Raw genomic sequence first — 21,807 nt, 5'->3', positions numbered from 1 at the left:
CGCCTGTCACTGCTTGAGTGTCCTAATTATAGAGATGCAGTAGCATCGTGAATTTAAGGTGCCTTATTTAAGACTCTCTGGAAAGGGGGCTTCTGTGGGCCTCAGTACTCCGTACTGCACATTAACAAACAAGGTAAAGAGGAGGGGGAGCCAGCGAATTTCTAAAAGATCGCGGCTGCTGCCGAGTTGTTGTTGCTTTATTACATCTGTTCCCAGCAGAGCGATCGGATTATATTAGTACAAATTCAGGCTGAATGAAGCTTTTCTCCCTCCCCGCTTCCCTCCCTCCCTTCCTGCCCCCTCCCGCACCGCAGGGGGGAAAGGAGCCTCCAGCAGCAGCACCCGGGAGAAAGAGGCAGCTAGTACGAGAGGGAGGGGGAAAGTGATCGACAGATCCAATGAGGAGAAGGCAGCCAACTGGCTTCCGCGCAGACCGGAGACAATTGATCTGCGGGAGCTGGCTCCGCGCGCTCTTCAACGTGATGCGCGGCCTCGGCCCCGCCGCCCCGCCGCCCGCTCGCCCTCGCTAGCTGCAGACCTGTGGCGGTCGCGCTCGGTCCCGCAGGGCAACGGGCTCTCTGCGCTCTGTGCGGCGCGCTTTCCTTGGCAAGCGCAGCGCAGCGCCACCGCCGCCGCCGGGTCCCCACGTGGACTCGCGGGTGCCGATCACATTGGCAGGCTGGTGCTGGCGGCGGGAGGTGGGGAGTCGCGGCGCTGGCGGCGGCGGAGGCTCGGAGAGGGCGCAGACGCTGAGAGAGCGGCTGAGACGCGCGCACGAAGGCATCGGCGGGAGCCCCCGGCCCGGCGGCAGCGGAGCCGCAGCTGAGGCAGCGCAGAGAGCGGGAGGGCGCCGTGCGCCGGGCTTGGCATCGGAGCGCAGCCTCGCAGCCGCAGCAGCAGCAGGATGCCGGCGGCCGCGGGCGACGGGCTGCTGAGCGATCCCCCCGTGGGGGGCTTCGGCGACGGCGAGTCCACCTCGCCGCCGCTGAGTCCGGAGGGGACCTTCCTGGCCGCCTGGGTCAACGCGTCCGCGTCGCGGGAGCGCCTCCGCGAGTTCCAGCACACCAAGCGCGTCGGCAACTACCTGATCGGCAGGAAGTTGGGCGAGGGCTCCTTCGCCAAAGTGCGGGAGGGGCTGCACGTGGTGACCGCAGAAAAGGTACTCCGCACCCCCGTGCCCGTGCCTGCGCCCCGCTTCCCGCGCGCCCGCCCCTGGGCAGCCCCTTCCCGGGGGCAGCTCCCGCCAAGCGGCCCGAGGAGGGCTCTGCCACCGCGCTGTCCCCTCCCGCCCACCCCTTCGTCGGCGCCCGCGAGCGAGCCGGGCTCTCCGGGCCAGCGCCGCTTCGTGCCCCGCCACCTCCCCGCGAACGGAGTCGCGCCTGCGGTCTGAGCCTTTCCCCTCCAGTGTTAGTGACGCTGGAGGAGCCGCGGCTGGGCCCCCAGCGAGATCTCCACCTTCTCCAGGTGGGGGCCAGGGAGCCCGGGGAGCGGCTCGGGCTGCTGGCTGGGACGGGCCAGCCTCTGGCTCCGGGCCGGGCAGCTTCCTCCGCCCCGAGGCAGCCTCCGCTGCGCTGTGCGGCCAGGCGCCCCCGTGCATGCACGCGGCGCTTCCCAGTCCCGCAGCTCATTGTCCCTGGGGGGCGCCGTGCATCACTTCCCTGCCTCCAGGGGCTTTTCTCCGCGCTCCGAGCGCTCCCAGGCTGCCGGTTCCTACCAACCAAAAAGCCAGGAGCAGTAACTCCATCCTTACCTTCTTAACGGATTTTTTCCCGGTTGGAAAAATGGGGCGAAATCACGAGTAGCTGCAAACAGAAGACTGCAAATCGAGCCCCCTCTGGCTCTTCCATGATGTTTTGTATTTCAGCAAGGGCAATCGCAGAAAAAGGCATTGTCTGGGGGGGACCCCCCCCATTTATTACCTTTTGGGTACTTCCTGGCAGAGGGCTCCTAGTATTGCGTGGCTATTCCGTTTTCCACTTTTTTTGATTGCTTCCAGACATGACTTTCTGTACAGTTGTCCTGGACTTCTGTGAGGGGTCCACAGGTCATTATCTTCCATTTGTAACCCTCCCGTGTTTTCCCCCCTCATCTTTTTGCTCACCCCAAAATCCTTCGAGAGGAAGAGATGGAATTAGCTGCACAATGCCTTTGATTGGTAGTGCTAGGAGCGTTCTCTGGAAGTGCCTTTTGTTTAAAACAAAAAAAAAAAAACTGTTGGGGAACAGGGGAAAAGGGGAAAGTTGCACACGGAATATGTTGGCATCTGGCCCTCCCATAAAAGAATCTGTGAATAAGGCAAGGGATTTCACCATAAATGCCTTGTCAGGTGCTTCCAGAAGCAGCCCTTTGTAGTCAGAAAGGTTGGGAGCTCTGCAGAACTGAAAACGTATCACCCCCCTGCCCCCCTTCCCATAGGTTCGTGGCGGAGGAAATAACCTGGACCTGAATCAGAAAGCAAACAAGCCTCATTGTACGATGAGTATTCCAGTGCTGTGGAACACCAAGAAGCCACAGGGTGTTTCCAGGCGGACAGTTGTTAGTGCTACCAGTAAAAAGGCACTGGGCATGTATTCTGTCTTTCCCTGCTGGTAGATGTTCCTCTAATAAGAAAAAAAGACAGAAGCAGCTACATAAAATAAAGAAAGAAAAGACTCCTTGTAAAATTCCATGGATCAGGCACTGTGATTTCACAATAAAAGCCTCCTTTGGAAGCAATCCACAGCCATCAAAGAAATAAATAGCAGAAATTATATACAGGACTGCTCAGATGCAAGTCTCAGTGGGTTTATTAGGGTGGAATAGAATTACCCCAATAAGTGGTACAGAATTACAAACCAAATGAAATAGCTTCCAGAGTGGTAGCCTTGTCAGTCAATGGCAATCCATTTGGGCTGCAATCCAATATTGACATACCTTAGAACACATCCCACTGAACCTAGTGGAACTCAGTTTAGGATTGATTGTACTGACACACACTTTTGCTACTTTAAAGAGTAATATTGCAATGTGTTACATGTTTCTTTAAACTACAAATATACCTATATTCACCTAGGAGTAAGCCCTATCTAACACAAAGAGATTAACTGGTCAGTAGATAGAATAGGATGGCACTGTCCAAATGTATTACAACATAAGCTTTTCTAGACTAAGAGTCATTGTCCATCCCAGCTTATGCAGTAATAAAACTGCTAGCCTTTAGCACACCAAATAATAAAATACAATTGTAAAACACAGAGGAAGAAATTGTGTAGCTGTTGCAAAAAGAAGGTGTCTTGTGTTCACACAACAGTGTTCCAGCAGGCCAATGATAGTAACAGTAAATACTTTATCTGCAGAAAGTATTACATTTCTCCAGATAAAGAATATGAAGCATCCAATACTGGGAAAATGCAATATTCCAACAACAGAACTCTGCGTAACAAGTAAGTAGCAATTGCATTGAACTACCCTCTCCCCTAAAAGCCCACCTCTTACAATTTGAAAACATCCTTCATATAAGCAATATTGAGTGTGTGCTCAGTTTATAGGAACAAATGTCATGTTTTCAAACATTTCCTTATATTTTGTTTAAACCATGTTTAAACTGCCATTTGTACTTTTTGTTATTTATTTGCTATATAAAGATGATGCCGCTAATAACCTGCAACAGTTTCTTTGCTACTTGACGGATGGAAATTAAGTATTGTATTTAGATGTTCTTGGTATAATGCATTCCTGTGTACATTACCTGGAATTAAGCTATAGTTACCTAATAAATCTGCACTGGATCCTACTTTACTTTCCTCTTATAACTAATATTAATCTCAATTTAGCTAAAGATGATTAATTTCCAGTCAGCCTTGTGAGGAGATTCATGTGAAGGTTCAATGCCATCCTACACATATTGCAAAATGCATCAATTCCATTAAGTTGAATAGGATTTACTTCCAAGTAAGTGTGCATTGGGTTGAAGCTTTGTCTTACTTAAATGATACTCGTACAGTGAGACATTGTCATTTTTTTTAAATTCCATGCATCCTGATCAAGTAAATCTTTAATTAAAGGAAAATCCCACTGAGTTCAATGAAGTTTATGTGTGTGAAGGAATATCAAGTAATGAATTATTATATCACTTGGTGCTGTGTTTCTACAAAGTTGGGACATGGCCTTTATTATCAGGAGAATTGTGGAAGCATGAGTTTAACAAAGATGAAGGCAATCTCTTGAAGATAGGAAGAGGAAAAGTGTACAGTTGTTTGAAGAAGTTCAAGCTTAGATGTTACAGCATAGAAATGTTTAACAACTAGGGCACCAATGTTCTGTTGACACATTTGTAAGATTGGTCAATCGTGTTTTACATTGATCAATATAGTCAGTAATTAATCTCCAATTAAACAGAGTAAAAAATGAAAAACTTAAAATAGCAAGAATCATCTAAGAAGAGGCTTTCTCTTTTCTTTGAGGGATAAAGGATGGCTACTATGTCTTCTAAAAACAAAGAATGTTTTCCCTCAGGACCATTGTTTTTCCTTCATATGCAAATTAATGTAGATTTAATCAGTTCAGGAATTAATTGACTGACTGTCATATAATTAATCAATGGAGATTTCTTTAATTGGGTGATAGTCCTGTTAACTGATTTACACCTGGGAACTAGATTAGGCCTGAATAAATTAAGCCCTTTAAGTGACTGTTCTAAAACTGTGGTCTTTGTTCTTCTGTTTCTTCCCTGCCTAAATGAATCTGTCCAGCTATCCAAGTACTGACTTGGAGTAAATGGGACTTGAAATGTTGGAATGGCTAGAAAATCAGGTTAAAAGTAATTGGGCAGTGTTGTCTCCAAACAGAATGGAATACTATGAACTCTGTTATTGACGCTGCCTTATGTGAATAATAATGATGACAATACCCATAGTTGAGAGTTTTAAAATGCTCAAATAAAGCAATACTTTTTTACACAACCATGCAACTAAGACCAGACTTTGTCTTCAGAAGACTCAGATGCTGTTGTATGTGTACAGAAGATGCTGTGGCTGATAAGAGATAACATACGCTCACACAAGTGAGAGTGTTGTGTTTTCCTTCTTGGAATGGCTTCTTAACTTTTTTCTGTTAGCAGAATTCTTTCCAAAACCTTGTATTAAAAACATCAAACCCTACTCAAATTGGCTGATTTATTACATTGATACACTGCATTTCTACCAATGTATTAAGTTGGTTTACAGTTGAAATTAATGGCCTGACTGTCTAAGAAATGATACAAAAAGAATATTGTGGAGAAATGAGGGAAATTAGCAACTTCTTCATAAATCTTGTTCATTCATAGGTTATTTAATCCATTAATTATTGGGGCTGCACAGAAGTGAACAAATACACTTTTCCTCTGGCTTGCTCAGTGCTTCTCCAATGTATACATATATTTAAAATGTTGAGTTCTTTCTCCCCAAATAATTCAGAGTTCTGGATTATTATCGCATGTCATAAAACCAACCCAAGAATATCCCTGAATTGTTTTGAAGTGCAGAGGCAAAAATGAAGCTGCAAGAAAGCAGGAAGCAGCTTACTTGCTTCCATCTGACCCCAAAAGCCCATGAGTTAAATAATCCATGCATTGTTGTTATATGCAGACAGGGTCATGGTATAACATAATGAAGTCATATTTTCGATATGCATTAACCTATGTGCAGCGGATTTTGTGTTTCAAGGGGCAGCTGGGCTATTGGCCTCACTTCTGCTGTTGTGTAGCTCCCCAACCTCACCTTCCAGTATGAACACTTTTTGCACACAGATCTCTGGGAAAGAGAAGCCTACACTTGTAATGTTCTATGTACGTTGCTTTTCATGTGATTTGGAACCTTGAGCAGTTGGAATTCCAGATCACATAAAAGCCCATTCCCATGGAGCTCTATTGGATGTAGAGTTTTACCTGTCCACACACCACATAAATGTCAGAAAAAGGCCCAGTCACCCAGCTCATTCTATACAAGGAGCCTCCATCATCAACTGGGAGGCTAAATCTGTCCCAGAACTGAGTCAAATACCAATAGGTGCCAGGCAGGGCAATTGCGATGGCATCACTATCACATGTCTCCCTCTGAAGCAGCCAAACTGCTGAGGGGGGCAATGCTAAGAAGGGAGGATCCAAATAACAGAAGTGTTGTGATCTGGAGAATAAAATAGAGCTGGCAGTATAAGTCATTATGCCTGGAGTGCTGAAGCTGTTCATGGTGCATCAGCCTTCATGTTAATCCTCTTTTGCTGTATCAGGTAGAATTCAGGTACTGTGTTGAGTAGGCATACTTAAATAACCTGATGGAGGATGGAGAGGTGGGCCCTGTAGAAGAAATGTGAAAGGCATGGGAACTTCTTGAGTTTTTCTATGCCTTGAGTTTCTGCCTGTCGTGTGGCAGATAAAACAGATCCAGACACAGTGATGAGGAAAGCTCAGCCTGTTGAACTGATGATGTCGCACAGCTGCTCAGGGCATGAGCACCATGGGAAGGGACTTGGCTGGCTCTAGAACGGCCCTCGCCAAGTGCAAAGGCATCCCCTTCTCATCTCTGTTCAGGGGTAACAAAGGAATTCCTCTACCAAGGCCAAGACATGGACTTAGGGAAGGCCCGTTTAAGGTTTCCCAATCCTCCATGGTCCAGGGTAAGGCCATGGACCAGATCCCTGATAGAAATGTTCCATGTAACAGCAGTTGTAGCCATAGCTGCTGGGAAACAGGTGCATGCTGGCCAAATGCCGCCTTTCTGGCGGTAGTGTTCAGTGATATTGGAGGGGTTTCCCTCTCCTGTACTAATGATCATGGCGGACTGCATGCAAGCCACGTACTGCCCATCTCTTGCTGTCAATAGTCATTTCAGCCATCACATGCTGTAATTTAACACACTGAAGGAGTTGTTTATCCATGTAAGGAATCTTCCTCAAAGCTTTAAAAGCATCATGCTTTGCTCTTTTGTATGATACCATCTGCTTGGAATGGTCATATCTGGCAACCAACTACTCAAGATAAAAGTTACCAGGTAGTGCCATGAAGACAGAATGACTAATATTAGAAGTCCTTTTATAGAAAGTTCTGTTTTTAGAATATTTTTCTGAAACAAACAGCTGCTATCCTCTGTTTTAGAATTTTGGAAATGCAGGGGTGGCATGTGTGGGAAGGACAAACACTCCACAGAAAGCTGGAAATTCCTGTCAACCTTTAACAGGTTCGTGTTGAATGAAGCAAGCCGTTTCAGCTGGGCAGCTGGGCAGCAGGTCCTGTTGAATCTGTCATTGGCCAATCTTTTTGCACTGATTTTTTAAAAAATTACTTGCTGCTGCAGCAAGTACTTTTCCTTTGAACTGTGTGTCTTACTATGCCTTTTGAAGCCCTTAAGAATTATTGAAATTCACACGCAAAGAGCAGTATAGCTCCAAAATGTCTCTGTGGGTGCTGAGTTACCTACCATATGTTTGGCTTTCAGAAACCTCAATGAAGTTTAGTCCTAGAAATAGTTAGATGGCATGGTTGTTTCAAGACAGCTGTAAAGGCTTAAGTGTATACACGTAACAACCATTAAATTTTAAATAGGGGATACAGAAGAAGCTGGGAGATAGTGCTCACAGGAATGTGGATGTCTTCTTATTTATTTTAAATGACTGTAAAAATGCTGGCATGGGCATCTTAATCAAGTATCCTGCAGTCGTCTCTGCGGTATTTCAAGAACTGACTATTATTTGCACTTATTTCTACAATGATGCAATATGCAGCTATGTTTCTTCCAGTATTAGCATTCCGTCCCAATATTACTAACAGCCTCATGTCGTAAACAGCCATATGGAAGCATTTCCTGTTAAGGTTTTTCAGATCCTCACCTAAAAATGGTGGCTGTACTTTGAAATTTGGAATGAGGATCTCCTGGCCTGTGGACCTAATCCAGCCAACAAAGGTTCTCATTTCAGGTTGTGGGTTCCCCTGTCCTTTAATTCCCTCCCCATGGAATTCCCTCTAAATGATCATTCCATTTTGCCCATTGCCCCAAATCCCAATTGAGGGGGAAATGGCCTTTGAAACCAGGCCTTGAAGCATCCTTTCTTCTGGACACTGGCTGAGTCCTTTATTTTGTGCAGACAGAGCCATGGAACTCTCAGAGTTCACAGAGATACTCGGAATACACAGAGAAGGGGAAAAGGGAGGGGAGAGGACTTTGGGGGCAGGCCCTGCCCCCGACATTATTTTCTTTGCTGAATTTGTCTCCAGAGAATCTGATCCCTGAAGCAGTAACAGTCCCCCCCTTCCCTCCCGTGCTTTAAAGGTATCAAAGCAGAGTGTTCTTTCACCAGTCTACATGGTTTTCTTTAAGACAAGTCTTAACTGCAAAACATGAATGAGCTAGTGCAGACTTCCCTTTCCCCATTCTTTCAGAATGAGCAATGGTGGTAGCTGCAGGCCTTCTTATGACCTTAGGCTGGGAGAGTGGTCACCTAAATAAGTTTTCTGCCAGGGATGCTTATTCTTTTGATAGTCCATTCCTCCTAAGGAGAAAAAATGATTATCTCCATTTCAAGTAGCAATGTCTCAAAGCACTTCCTTTATCCCTAATTGCAGCATCTACTGTATTCAGTAAGCAAGTTCTCAGAGGAGCCCAAGTCGTGATTCTTGCACAACTTGTGAAGATACTTGTGTGAAGAGCTAAGGAACATGCATTGCATTGCACTGCATTGCACTGCATTGCATTGCATTGCTTCACTTTGCTTCGTTTTCATTTATCAGGGACAAAAGTTTCCCCAATTAATCAAATGCTTGCAATCTACTAGATTTAGAAAATTAAAATTATCCTAGGATTTGCACATTACAGTCAGGAACCAAGAAGCACTCCCTGTGTCAAGAAATCCATTTTTCTTCTGAGTCTTAGCAGCCCATAAAGTTCTACTCTGTAAAGCCAATCCTGCATGTACTGAGTCCGTTACCTGGGCATGCTATCTCCTGTCATCCCCGGCTTCAAGGTCTGAGCCAAACCATCACTGATTGGACCGGATCAATTTAGCTGAGCGCTGGGGGAAATTTCAGCCTGTGCAAAGCCTGAACAGCTTGTTTCCTGTTAGCTGGTGTTAGCTTAATGGAAATCACCTCAGATTTGCTGAAGGCTTTGGGGTATAAAATCAAATGGCAGGGGGAGTTGCCGTAGTCTTCATTTGCTTTCATTTTTTCTGTCTAAAAATTTCCTTTGGGGCGGTTTGCTTTCTGAGGTTCTGTTCTATTGAAGATCCATATAGGCAGTTTTAGCTGGTTTTGTTGTTTCCCCCTGTAAATACCATTTCCAAACATTACTGTGATTCTTTTGTATATTATTCCCTTTCCCCATTTTTTAAATAAAAAAGCACCTGCCATACTTGAATTTGTGTGCTTTATTCCAGTTCACCTTGTTCCTAAATCCAGAGCTTTGACTCTTGCCTTTTGCTTCAGTTTGAGATTTCAGGCCTATGGCTTTGTCACGGAAGGTGCAGGCTTGTCCCCAACTCCCACTCCCTGTTTCATAAGCCTTAGGGATATCCTGCAAGTTCTGCAAGTCTCTTGGCTTAAGCTGAGTAGGACTTCATGGGGTAGATGTGCTTACCTTGCTGAGCAAGCGTTCGTCCCTGCCCTCACGCTGGCAGGCAGATTACCCCTCCCTCTCTTCACAGCCTATGCACCCAGGAGTTTTTGCCCTAGAAGCAGGGCTATCCTTCTTCCATATTGGTTCTCAGTGCTGAATCACAGACAATCAAAGCAATCCACCATGGCTTTTTAATGCTGGCATATGCCAGATACCATTTCCCTAATTACCCTCTCAGATGCAGTTTGTCCTGCCATCCAAACCCTGGCAGCATGACTTGTCTGAGGGGGGGTAACCCTCTTCAGATAACCCATGACCTGCTATAGGGTTATTTGAGGGTTGTTTTCCCCTCCAACAAGCCTTGCCACCCTTGACAAGCTGCATCCAGACAGGTGATTGGGGAAATCGTGTTGGTAATCAGTGGCTGTGGCTTATTTCAGCTATGGTGGCTTGTTTGATCACGCAGACTGCTCCAAAGACTCCTTCCACAGATGTTCTATTTTGGGTGGGTCACCTTGTTCAGAAGCAACAGCGCTCCAATCAGAAGGAAGATGGGAGATCCTGGCAACATTTGTTGTGCATTCAGTAGTTCCCTGCCTGTTTCTTTGGTTCTTTTGGACTCATTTGTAAGGCTGCAAATATTTTACTAGTTTGCCTGCTCACATGTACTTGGGTTAATCATTTAAAATATTGTGGAATACTGAAATACTGAATGAGGAACAAAATTTTCCAATATACATAAACATTCTCTGTCTGCAGTCAATTCTTATTCTTCACCCCAAGTCACTGGGCGTAATTGAATGAAAACTCAACTGTCCTGAAAAACACGAGGAAAGGGGTAGAATAACAAGAAAGATAACATGTTTTCTTTCATGTTGTGGTTGCATAGAAGAATGAAGGCTTATTGCTTTCTTGCCATAACATGTCATCACCCATGCCAAGGAATTTTAAGGGGTTTAATATTAAGACAGGATAAGCACTGTGCTGCTGATGTGCAGTCACCTGTGTACTATTGGTTATGTAATCAATTCTTTCCAGTTTGTTTATTGGAAGACACATAAATAGCAACCTTGTTTTGAACTGCATGATCGCCTCCCCTCTCCTCAGTGTCATCCTACATTGTACATTTGGAGCATGGAAACGAGCATTTGCTAGTGAACTGCAGCTCCAGACTTATGAATTCTAGGACACTTGTCATGCTGCTTTTCAGATGAAATGTCCAGTATGTTCCAGTGTAAGGAACTGATTTGGTGTCAGCTAACGATCCTCTTGAGATGATCTGCTTTCAAATTTACAGGGTCAGAGGTGTCCCAGGCAGTGCATTTGACTAGTGATCCTCTCCCATGCCCTTTCTTCCCATAGAATCTTTTTAGTTATGGATGGCCAATGTTGGAAGTATTCCCAAGTTAATTTTAAATTGACACCAGGTGAGTTCTTGTGTGAAAACCACATCTGGTTTCTTGTGTATGTTTGTATTTCTAACATTTTTATGATGTGTGAGGCTGTATGCCATTTCTTGGTGTCATGTTTTGTATATAAATGTCTTGTTAATTAAAACATGCTCTACATAAGATTTCATTTATGGCAGAAGCCCTTTTGAAGTCAATGGATTTGCACTAGGGGAAACTTTTATATGTTCACTGGTCACTCATGAAACATTGCTATTAATCCTCATAAAATATTCTACTTGAAGTAAGACTTCTTTGTTAGGTAGTGGGGTTAGAGAGGAGAGCTTTCCTTTGTCCTCTTTTTTCCAGCACAATTAATTAAAAGGAGCACAATGGCCATACTGGATCAGACCAAAGGTCCATCTATTTTTAAAATTATGGAAGAATAAAGAGGTCTTGAGCTGGTGCCGAAAAGCATATAACGTCAGCACCAGGTGGACCTCTCTGGGGAGCACATTCCATAGCCGAGTCCAGCATTCTGCTCTCGGAGTGATTGGCTTCACACAACATCGCAACCTACATTTTACATTGGGTGTAGGTTATCACTGAACCATGAATGGTTGTGTTGTGTCAACCCAACTGTACTAACCCCCTCTCCCCCATGATTTCTTACAACAACCCACAGTTCACAACCCAACAACAAATCATGGGTTATTTGTAGTTTGTTACTACAGTTGGGTTCACACAATGCAACAGCACATACTTTAACAACAACCTGGGGGATGGATTCTACCTAGTGAACCCACCTAGTGGCTAACCAGCTGACTTTGAGAAAACAGAAGGTAGGACATGAGTACAATAGCACCCTCTGAATCATGTTACCCTGCAACTGGTTTACATAACTATCAGGGCTAGTAGCCATTGATAGATTTAACTTTCTATGAATTTAAACTTAATCCTCCATAGCCACCCACATTTGTGGAATTGCATTCCGTTATTTAACTGGGTACTATGCAAAGAAATATTGTTTTTATCTGGGCCACCCTGCCAGTGGTTTTTGTGCTCTTTCCTGCCCCCGTTTCTCTCCCTTTTTCCCTTGTCCTGGGCGGAAAATGAGAGTGAGATCTTTTCTTGGTGTCTCTATCATATATCTGAAGAATGCAGTGATAGTAATATGTGTGAGATTCTATGCTCTTGTGTTCTCCCCTGCTGCCCTGTTTGCTTTCACAAGTCACAGAGATAACAGAGTGCTGCATGAGAGGGAGGCCCTTCCCCCCTCCTCCTGTTCTGCTCACCTCCTTTCCATCCCTGACCCTCCATTCCACTCCCATAGGTAGGTGATAAGGGGACGTCTGTTGGATGGTATTACTACTATAGTCATGGTGACTATATATTACTTCCAGTACCAGTGCACCAGTTCTTGGGCAGTAGGAGCAGGAAGACACTATTGCATTCATATCCTCCCTGGGGTCGGGGAACCAACTGGCTGGCTGCTGTGTGATACAAATGCTAGCCTAGATAGGTCTTTGGTCTGATCCAGCAAGGCCCTTCTTTTGTTCCCTTTACAACCTTCTCCAAAATCTATAAAATAAAAGGAGTATGGCCACTGTGACAAACAACAGAAAGGCAAGCCAGATCCAAGATGGGGTTATCAGCTCTTGGTCTTGAAGAATAGATTTAGATGCAGAAACCTAAACTGAATACAGCTGTACAACTGAGTAGATTTGGTTAACTGCTTACCAAGTGGTAACTGATGGATCACACATAACTATTTGGTGAGTTTGTTTGTTTGTTTGTTTGTTTTATTTGGAAAATCTGCAAGTGGACAGCAGAATTCTTCCATTCACCTGAAGTCCATGTTGAGTATCCAATCATTCTCATCACCCCTTGATAGGATACTGTGGGCAGGCAGCTACCAAAAGAGATCTTTTTGCCAGCAGAACTTCTCAAGAGGGAGGATTCCAAGCTTGCCATGTGAAAGCTAGCACCCAGCCTCACCAGCTTCTTGCCTCGCCAGTCCCTCTCTCTTGGGAGCTGAATTAAGTAGACCGTACCTTTGCTACCTTGAAGACCCTCTTGGAAAGCAAGGTTTCAGCCTGGATTAGGAATTAATTCACTGTAGGCATTCTTGTCAACCAAGGTACTTGTGAATAAATGCCTCAGCCTGCAACATGATATTACCACCTGTGCAGCTTCTGTCGGCAAGTATTTACTGTGTTGCTCTGAAAGTAATTGGGTTGTAACCGGGCAAATTTCAGTACGGCAGCTCTCCAGGGTGAAAAGGGAATGAGAGGAGGATGGCTGTTGTAGCATGGACACAATGGAAGCATTCTGTTACCCGGGTCATTATTCAGCATCACTTATAAATATTAAAATTGAAATCCACTGTATGACAAAAGTGGAACACTTCTGTATTGATGTCATTTACTTTTGCGGTAGCAAAGCTAAAAAGAACAATGCGTCACTGCTTTTTCAGAACATATGTTTCATCAAAGCAGCCAAATGGGGAATGTTTAAGTAGAATGCATCTTACAGATCAATAAATGTTAAATTCTATATACAAGGATTTTATGTTAGGCTGAGATTTACATTAATAATGTATGTTATAATAAATAAGACTTCATGTGATATAGCAGGTAAAGTTTTGGACTGGGACTTGGGAGAGCCAATTCTAGTCTCCACTAATCATGGGGCTCCCTGAGTGATTTTGGACCAGTCACAAAGACTCAGCCTAACCTACCTCACAGGGTTGTTGTGAGGACATGGACGGGAAAATCATGTAAGCTGCCTGGATGTAAATTGAAGAATAATAAAACATCATTTGGCATTGGTGTTCTCTTCTATTTTGTTGTCCCCTCCGGGAATCTCATCCATCTTATTTATATAAAAGATATGTTGAAACATTAAAAGGTCAGATGATACATTATCAGAAATAGCTTGGTAAGAATGCATTTGTGGCCTGGGCATGATCGAGTCTATGCATCCCACATAATTTTTCAGAATTGAAAAAGAATAGGTTTAACTTAGGAAAAGCTCTTTTAAAGCTGTTACAACCTTGTTTCCTTCAAGGTAGGGGCCACCTTTGTTCAATCAAAGGAAATACTGTGTTTGCCTTAACAGATTCTTATCCATCACAGCAATCCGCATTTATTTCTTTAATTCATTTCTTCATTAATTTATTCAGATGTACTTTGAGCTGAACCTAGAAGTCTAGCTATTAATGGCACCGAGAGCATTTATCTATTTGTGCAGTGCCAAAATTCTTTGGAAAGTATCTGATGGATTGGTAAGCAAGTTAATGTTATACCTTCACTTTCCTTTGCTACTGCTGCAACGGTTGTTTTTCTAGCACAGTCACTTTGTAGGGACTTTCTCTGCACTACATAAAGACTTCTTTTTTATTTTAGGGGTTGCAGATTCACTTGGGCATGCAGAATGAAATCCTTTATCAAAAGAATAAAAAGCAGCAGAGCAAGAGCAACAAGAAGGTCAAATAGAAAATAACTATTTCAAATTCCAGTATTCCTGATCATTGATTATGTCTCCAGAAACTCCTGGAAGTTGAAATCCAGAACATCTGATAATTTACCTTCTGCCAATTCCTGCAGTAGAGGAATGCCTACTGCCCAACAGACATGCTCTGATGGACCTTATAAGCTAATGTTGATAGAATTTCAGCCTTATAATTTAAAGACATAATGAAGTAAGAGTGGGTCGTTAATTTATGTTATGTTAGATATTTGTATTTTATTTGTGTAAGCCGTCCTTAGGCTCTTGCAAAGGATGGTATACAAATATCCTAAATAAATAAATAAAGTAATACAATTTTTGAAAGGGTTTACATGAACACGAGCAAGTAAGTTGTTTCTCATCACAAATAGGTACTGACCAACCCATAACACTCAAACAGCCTCATTCCACACAGTACAGACACAGTGGGTACGGAGAAGGCAGAGGTGGAGAATTATATTTTCTTAGGAACACATAGTGTAATTACAAAAAGGGAAGTCAAAAATGGATAGAACATCCCCAGAAAAGGTTGCCATGGTGGATGGGGAAGATGGGATTTGATGTCCAGGACACCTGGGTGACAAAAAGTTATGCAAGACTGTTGCAGGGGCATTCTGCCGATCACTTAGGGGAAGGTACTCTACTACAGGTTCTTTTATCCTGATCTGACAAGTACTGTTTGCATTCACATTCACAACTTACCACGGGAACTCAACCTTTAAAGTGTGGTATGAGGATAATCAGTAAAATTGCTCCAGTTTCAGTGGAATTACTCATGGAATTAACGTAAAGCTCATGTTTAAGTATCTTACCAAATTTGGCTTGCAATGCAAGAAATGTTATCTTGATGCCTAAAAAAATCATTTGAATACCACTTCTCCTGGGAGCAGAGTAGTTACAGTTGTGCATACATAATTCATAGCCTGGCAACTCACATTAAGGGATTTCCTTAAAAAAACAAAACAAAACAAAACAAAATCTAAATGGTGAAAAAGCTGACTGATTTCTAATCATTCATTGGGTTGGAAAATCCTTTCTTTAAACTTACAAGTCTAGGTTTCTTAAGCTTGAGGAGTTACTTCAAATATTCATTTTGGCTCATAAGTATTGTTAATTGCAAGCTCAAACAGTAAAGAACAAATACCAAAAACATCTGACACCATCTAATCCTTGACTTTTCCCATTCTTAAATGATTAAGTCTGAAGTCTGCTAGTTTTAATGATAAACCTCCACTCCTTCCATTACCACTGACTGAAAGAAGACAGATGGGTTGGGGCTTGCTGTCTTAGGAGGCATTCAAGTCATCAGAGACTGTGCTCCAACAGAATTTTAACCTTTGTGACTATGTAAAGTTCCCCATTTGGAGACAACAACATGTTCAGTGTTCATGCAGGGAGGGGAGAAACAGATAGTTTTCCACCTTTAAAATGGGTGGGAGGAGAAAGAAAATCAGAGCTGATATTTGTGTTGATCTGGAAAGGGAATGTACTGCCACTGAAATAATTCTGTTGCTAAAAATGTGCAACAGGAAAATACTTGGCCTCTAAAGGAGGGGTGCAGAAGCTCGCTATTCCATGGGCCAAATTTGTTTTGGAGAAGCTCTTGGAGGCTGCATTCCAGTGAGGAAGTGGGGGGACAATGGCAAAAGGGGGGGGGGGGGGGGGGAATATCAAAGGTGTCAGCTCCTTTTAGCAGAAAGCTCTTGCTGCCAGAAATTAAGCAGCAGGAGAAGCATTTCAATCTTTTGCAAAGAGGAAGGCAATTTTGAGCAGATAGGAAAATACCTGATAATGAATAATGGAATGGGAACCATCTGGTGGTGGGGAAAAGGGGAGTATGACCATCTGGAACACCCCAAGGGGTCATATTTGGCCACTATGCAGGCTGGATTTGGCTCTTTTTTTCTTTTTTCTTTTTTTATTTATATCCTGTCTTTTTCCTACAAAGGGCTCAAGGCAGCTTACATCATTCACCTCCTCCATCTTATCCCCACAACAACATCCCTGTGAGTTAGGTTGGGCTGAGAGTCTGTGACTGGCCCAAAGTCACCCAGTTGGCTCCATGGCTGAGCGGGGACTAGAACCCAGATCATCTGAGTCCCAATCCCATGCTCTTAACCACTACACCAGCAACTGTGATCGAAGCAATCACAAGGCATCAGGATGGATTGTTACATCTATTACTACATTTGCAAATTTATTTGTTTAGGATCGGATACAGTATTTGGGGTTTTAATGTTTGTAAACCACCCAGAGAGCCCTCTGGGCTATTGGGGTGGTAAATAAATAAATACTATAATAACTGCAGTATGCAAAAAGTCCCTCTTGTACTTGCACAGCTGTCTTCACCACTGATCACAGTAACAATAGAAGTGCTCCTTGGAAACAGAATTGGAACATCCCAACAGATCTAGTGCTGGGAAAATGTGATGTGCCCAGTGAGAGAACTGCAGTCACAAGCAAAGGTATTTGGGCCGCATCAAGGAAGTCCATGCATTCAAGCAATAAATTCTCTGGAAAACCCTTGCTAATTGCCAAAATCATTATGATTAATGAAAATAGCATGTCCAGTGCCCCACATCCCATAGTGAGTTTGACTTCCTAGTACTTATAGAATCATTGTATATTTAATCACTTATACTAATATAGCTATAAGAATGTTATCCTGATTTACTTTTTTCAGCACAAGAATTCTCTTACACAAAGTACTAAATAGTAATTATGTCTGAAGGATGATGCTAAGTCAGTGGCTTTGTGTTAGCTGTAAGCAGATGCTGTACGGATGAGGTATTTCAGTCCTGATCCAGGCAATGCACTTGTTTATCCCAGGATGGTCGCTCAGCAATTCAGCATGATGGCCCAACATTGCAACTTGTGGCACTTCATAAGAACACGAGAAGAGCCAGGCCGCAGCTATCCGAGGATCCAGCTCATCCAGAATTCTGTTCACATAGTGGCCAGCCAGCTGCCTGCAAAAGCCCACGTGCAGCACACGAGTGCGACAGCACCTTTCTGGCCAAGTTTCCAGCAACTGGTGCATAGTGGCACACTGCCTTTGATATACTGGATGGTGTTGGGCCAGTGGAGCTGACATGCACTGCTGCGTCAAAATGGTACCTTGCCTTGCGTCTACAGTAGCACAGTGTCAAAGCTGCTGTAAGTAGCATAGCAATCATCACACCTGATTGTAAATGTATACTTATTGGCACCTTCTGACATGGATAGATTTTTCAAATATGTATTGAAACCTACTTGTATACATTCTAAGTAATTCATGCCTCTGTGAATTACTTAGTTCCATACTCAAATTGACCCACAACTGCTGATTCAGCTTTTACTCAAATGAGTTCCCTTTAGGTGTTTTGATTTAGGGAAAAGTAGGGTGTGTGTGAGTGTGTGTGTTAAGCAATGTGGCATGATTTTGGAAAATAATGTGTGGTGGAGCTGGGAGGAATATTTTATCGTGTAAAGTGTTGGAACATAACCTTTAAAAACTTGCACAAGGAACATTGTGCATGTGCTTCAGCTTTTCAAGACCAGCATCTGATACATTCTTAGGAGTTTCATCTGAGGAATCCAACATTCAGTTCAGTTCTTTGCCCTTTTACCCTGTGCTTTAGTATTTTGTAACCATGGCTAGGTGCTCATATTGGATGTAAAACCTTCTTTTCATTCCTTAAGAGACAGAAGAAGAAAGCAAGTAAGGGAAACCTTTCCTTAAAGATGTTTAAGTGCTAGAAAAAGAAAAAGTGGTTTCAGGAACACAGCGCCCATAGACTGATCAGTGGACAAATTCTTCATGCTAATATACTTCTTAAACATTTAGGTAAGCACAGAATCCATCCATAGAATATGGCTATTTGGCTATGACAGAGCTTTTTAAGGGTATTCCTGAAAGGAGGGTCTATAGCCTGTAATAGGGCCAGAAAAACATCTCCGTAAGATTATTTATAGCAAGGGCAGACAACATACAGGGCTAGGGGAGGCTGTATTTACTGATCTATTACTGCTGCTGAATTGGTGGTGGCAACAAAAAATGGCAATTCTACAAGGATGCAAAGGTAGCACGAAGGTTTCTTTGCAAGTGGAACTGTACTTCTAAGAAGTTTCTAGATACTTCCTTCCAGCCAAAGACGCCTAGCCTCTCACATTTCATTGCTCATGACAATCTCCATAACTGAAGGGCATTGCAGGCAGCAAGCTCCAACCCTGCAGGGATTGGAAGATCTTTAGTATCACTGCTCTTAGTTCCTGCAAACCCACTGAACCGCCTTAAAGCTATAGAGAAGTCTCTTACATCTCTACCTCTTCTATATTTAAGCCTTCTCCCTAATAACGTGACAGAGTAAACCTAGGCAGCACTGCAGGCTGTCGTTCTATATGCACTGTGGGGCACCCACCATGGTAAACTAGAATTCTGCAATAATTCACTGTTGGAATTCAAACATGGGAAAATAACATGTTACTGGCAAAGGTTAGCAGGGTGTTTTGTTAAAAGGAGTTGGCAGCTAACATTTTAATTCATTCAGACTAAAGTATATTTTAACTAGGAAACTCTGAGACTTCAGGAAAAGCTGTAAAGAGATGTTGACACAGACATACAGACTATAGAAGACCAAGTTGTGCATAAAGCTCCGGCTCTTTGTAAAACTGTTCTGCTTTCAGTAATTTTGTATGCCATTGAAATTCAGCTTTACAGTGAACTTGCACTTTCTTTTTAAAATCTTTTCTCCACTTAATTGTGGGAACCAGCATTTTGTTTCCCACCAGCGGGCTGTTTTATAAGTACCATGACTTGAATTATTTATTGGACATAAAAACAAAGTTTAACACAAAGAATACAAGGAGAATGGGGCTTTGGCACCATGAGGTGCTTAAAAAGAACTAAAGCAAAGAAAGGGGAAAAAACAGTCTAAATCAGACATCCTCTTATCTTTGAGGACTGTCTTTTCCTACCCACTTGAACCTTGTAATAAATGTAGTGTAATGAGGCAAAATTAATTAGCTTTGTACATTATAATGTACTAGCACACTGTACTTTGTAGCAACAAAAGTACAACTTTTAGTTCTGCCCTTTGATACAGAAGAAAGGAGCAATGGTGTATAAATAGGAGTCTACAGTAATGGGCTAATGATGGTAAGAGGACATGACCCAACATCTGAAATGTTTATGTATTAGATTGGAGAAAGGCCCCTTTTCTATCTAAGGTGGGATACGATTATGCTGTTAGATGTTTTCTTGGATTTTTAGAAACATTTTTGTTCCAATGGACCAGACTCATTTCTTGCTTAGTAATTCTTGAAACTCTTAGCCTTGACCTGGATATTTGTTTGTCTGTAATCACAGCAATAGCAGCAGTAATTTTGTGTACATTTTCAATTTTAATTATAGCCAAATACATTTTGATTTAGTTAATTACAATCTGTTGAGCAAACATTGTCTAAAGAACATCAATCCTGTAGGATTGTACTCCATTCTATTCAATAAAGTTGGGATGACTTATCCAACATGGGGGAAGAGGTGATTCATATCATATATCACTTCAAACAACAAATTTGTCCATCTTCTGTGTGTTTCAGTCATCCAAACACCGATGTACTCTATATTTTCTCCTGCAAGTGGTATTTCCTATTCTGCCAACAGGAAACAACCCTTCAATATGCATGAATTATTAAGCCTTCATCAGACTAATCCTTAAGGATGGCTTGTTTAAGTGTATTATGCCTATCTGAGTTATTGCTCTAATATCAGGAAAAGCACATTCCAAATGCATTTCTTAGTTGAGACAATGAGGGGAAGAGAATTCAGATGATAGTTAACCACATGGAAGTGGCTTAAAAGCCTCTGTATATGGTTAGTGCCACACCACGCTAAACTTCTAGATCAGCTGTAGACAACCAAGTTCCCTCCAGATATTTTGGCCTAAAACTCCCATTAGCCCCAGCCAGCATGACCAGTGGTCATGGATTATGGGAGATGTAGTCCAAAACACTTTGAGGACACCAGGTTACATATCCATTTTTTTGATGACTCCTTGTGGTTTTAGTTCTCGCTGGTAAATCCACCATAATTTACTCTTTAGTAACTATATGCAATCTCTGATTTTCCTTGGAGCCTTCTTTTAAGCTACAACCAAAAGTTCAAACTTCAGCACAGTGATATGTAGCTTCTAGGTTTGTATACAGTGTCAGTGCAGTAATATGCTGTACAATTCCATCACATAGGTGCTTTGTGCGCATTGCTTGACCTTTTTGTTATCAAGTGGAACTCATTATTGCTCAATTCTGCAGGCCTTGTCAGATAGCCAACTCACTCCCTGTCCTTCGGCTCCCCTGGGCAACTCACTCATTCCCAGGCATAGGGAACTGGTAGCACCAGAAGTTCAAGCACAACCGAGTCTTCTGCATCAGTAACTCCTCTACTCTTTTTCTCTCTACTTAATCCTGAGGCTGATTCTGAGAGCTACTTTCTGGTTTGAATTAATCTTTATTGTCACATCATCTAAGCATGTTTTCTGGAAGGGGACAGTGAAATCAGGACAGTTCTAGTTATAATGGCTTCATTATTTAATCATACTTTTCAAGAAGCTTCATAAGTTGATAAAGAGGAGTGTTAGAAAATGTGGAGTTTCAATGAGGATAATATTTTTGGTCGAAGGAGTGCTATTAGAAGAAACACCATTTCTAAGAACTTGGTGAATGTAACCTCCAGGAGCAATAAGGACTGCTGAGTCATAAAATAGCTTATCTGAGACGTCTGCATGCACTATGTTCTTGAACATTTTTCCAGGTTGATAGAAAAGATAAAATCCCCTCTAGAGGCACCAAAGCAGTGTGTCGCTGTAGTAGTAATCACCTGGATTGGACCAAGCAGGGGTCTTCAGACAACTCTTGGCAGGTTTTTCAGGTACTTCACCCAGAGTGTCAGACAAACATGTCATGGCTAAACCTGTGCTGTAGGGAAAGTTTAGACTTGCAGGATCTATTCTGTGTTTTGCTAGGAACCCAGGATCAGCAAATGGGAGTCAAGAGCAAAAGACACTCACAATAGAACGTCATGCTGCTTCTGAACAGCTGCTGAACACAGGATTTTGAGTTCCAGAATGGATCAGCAGTCTAATATGGGGCAGGGATAGAGACTAATTTTGTTGCTGTACTTAAACTGCTAGGAGTGGGAAATTCTTTGCAAATCAGCCAGAGCTCTATCTGTAGACTTGGAACTACCTTCTGCCCACCCTTGCCATGAGCAGATGGTGTGCAGTACATCCAGTAACCCACAGTAATCAGAATGCATGAGTGCACAAGCAAGAGTTTGCCATTCAGATTTGTGTATGTTCTATGTTTTA

General features: G+C 42.9%; 1 protein-coding gene across 1 annotated transcript in view; it reads left to right on the top strand.

The window, feature by feature from the left end:
• Positions 1-904: 904 nt before the first annotated feature.
• The window catches only part of HUNK (hormonally up-regulated Neu-associated kinase), a 61,148-nt gene continuing 40,245 nt past the window's right edge, over positions 905-21,807 (top strand). Inside the window, exon 1 of the mRNA XM_044442448.1 lies at positions 905-1,159. Coding sequence (XP_044298383.1) covers positions 905-1,159 — 255 coding nt within the window. The remainder of the gene's footprint in view (positions 1,160-21,807) is intronic.

This window comes from Varanus komodoensis, unplaced genomic scaffold, assembly GCF_004798865.1.
Source record: "Varanus komodoensis strain SLA01 unplaced genomic scaffold, ASM479886v1 scaffold4, whole genome shotgun sequence".
Classification (NCBI taxonomy): Eukaryota; Metazoa; Chordata; class Lepidosauria; order Squamata; family Varanidae; genus Varanus; species Varanus komodoensis.
This window is presented reverse-complemented; position numbering and strand designations above follow the sequence as displayed.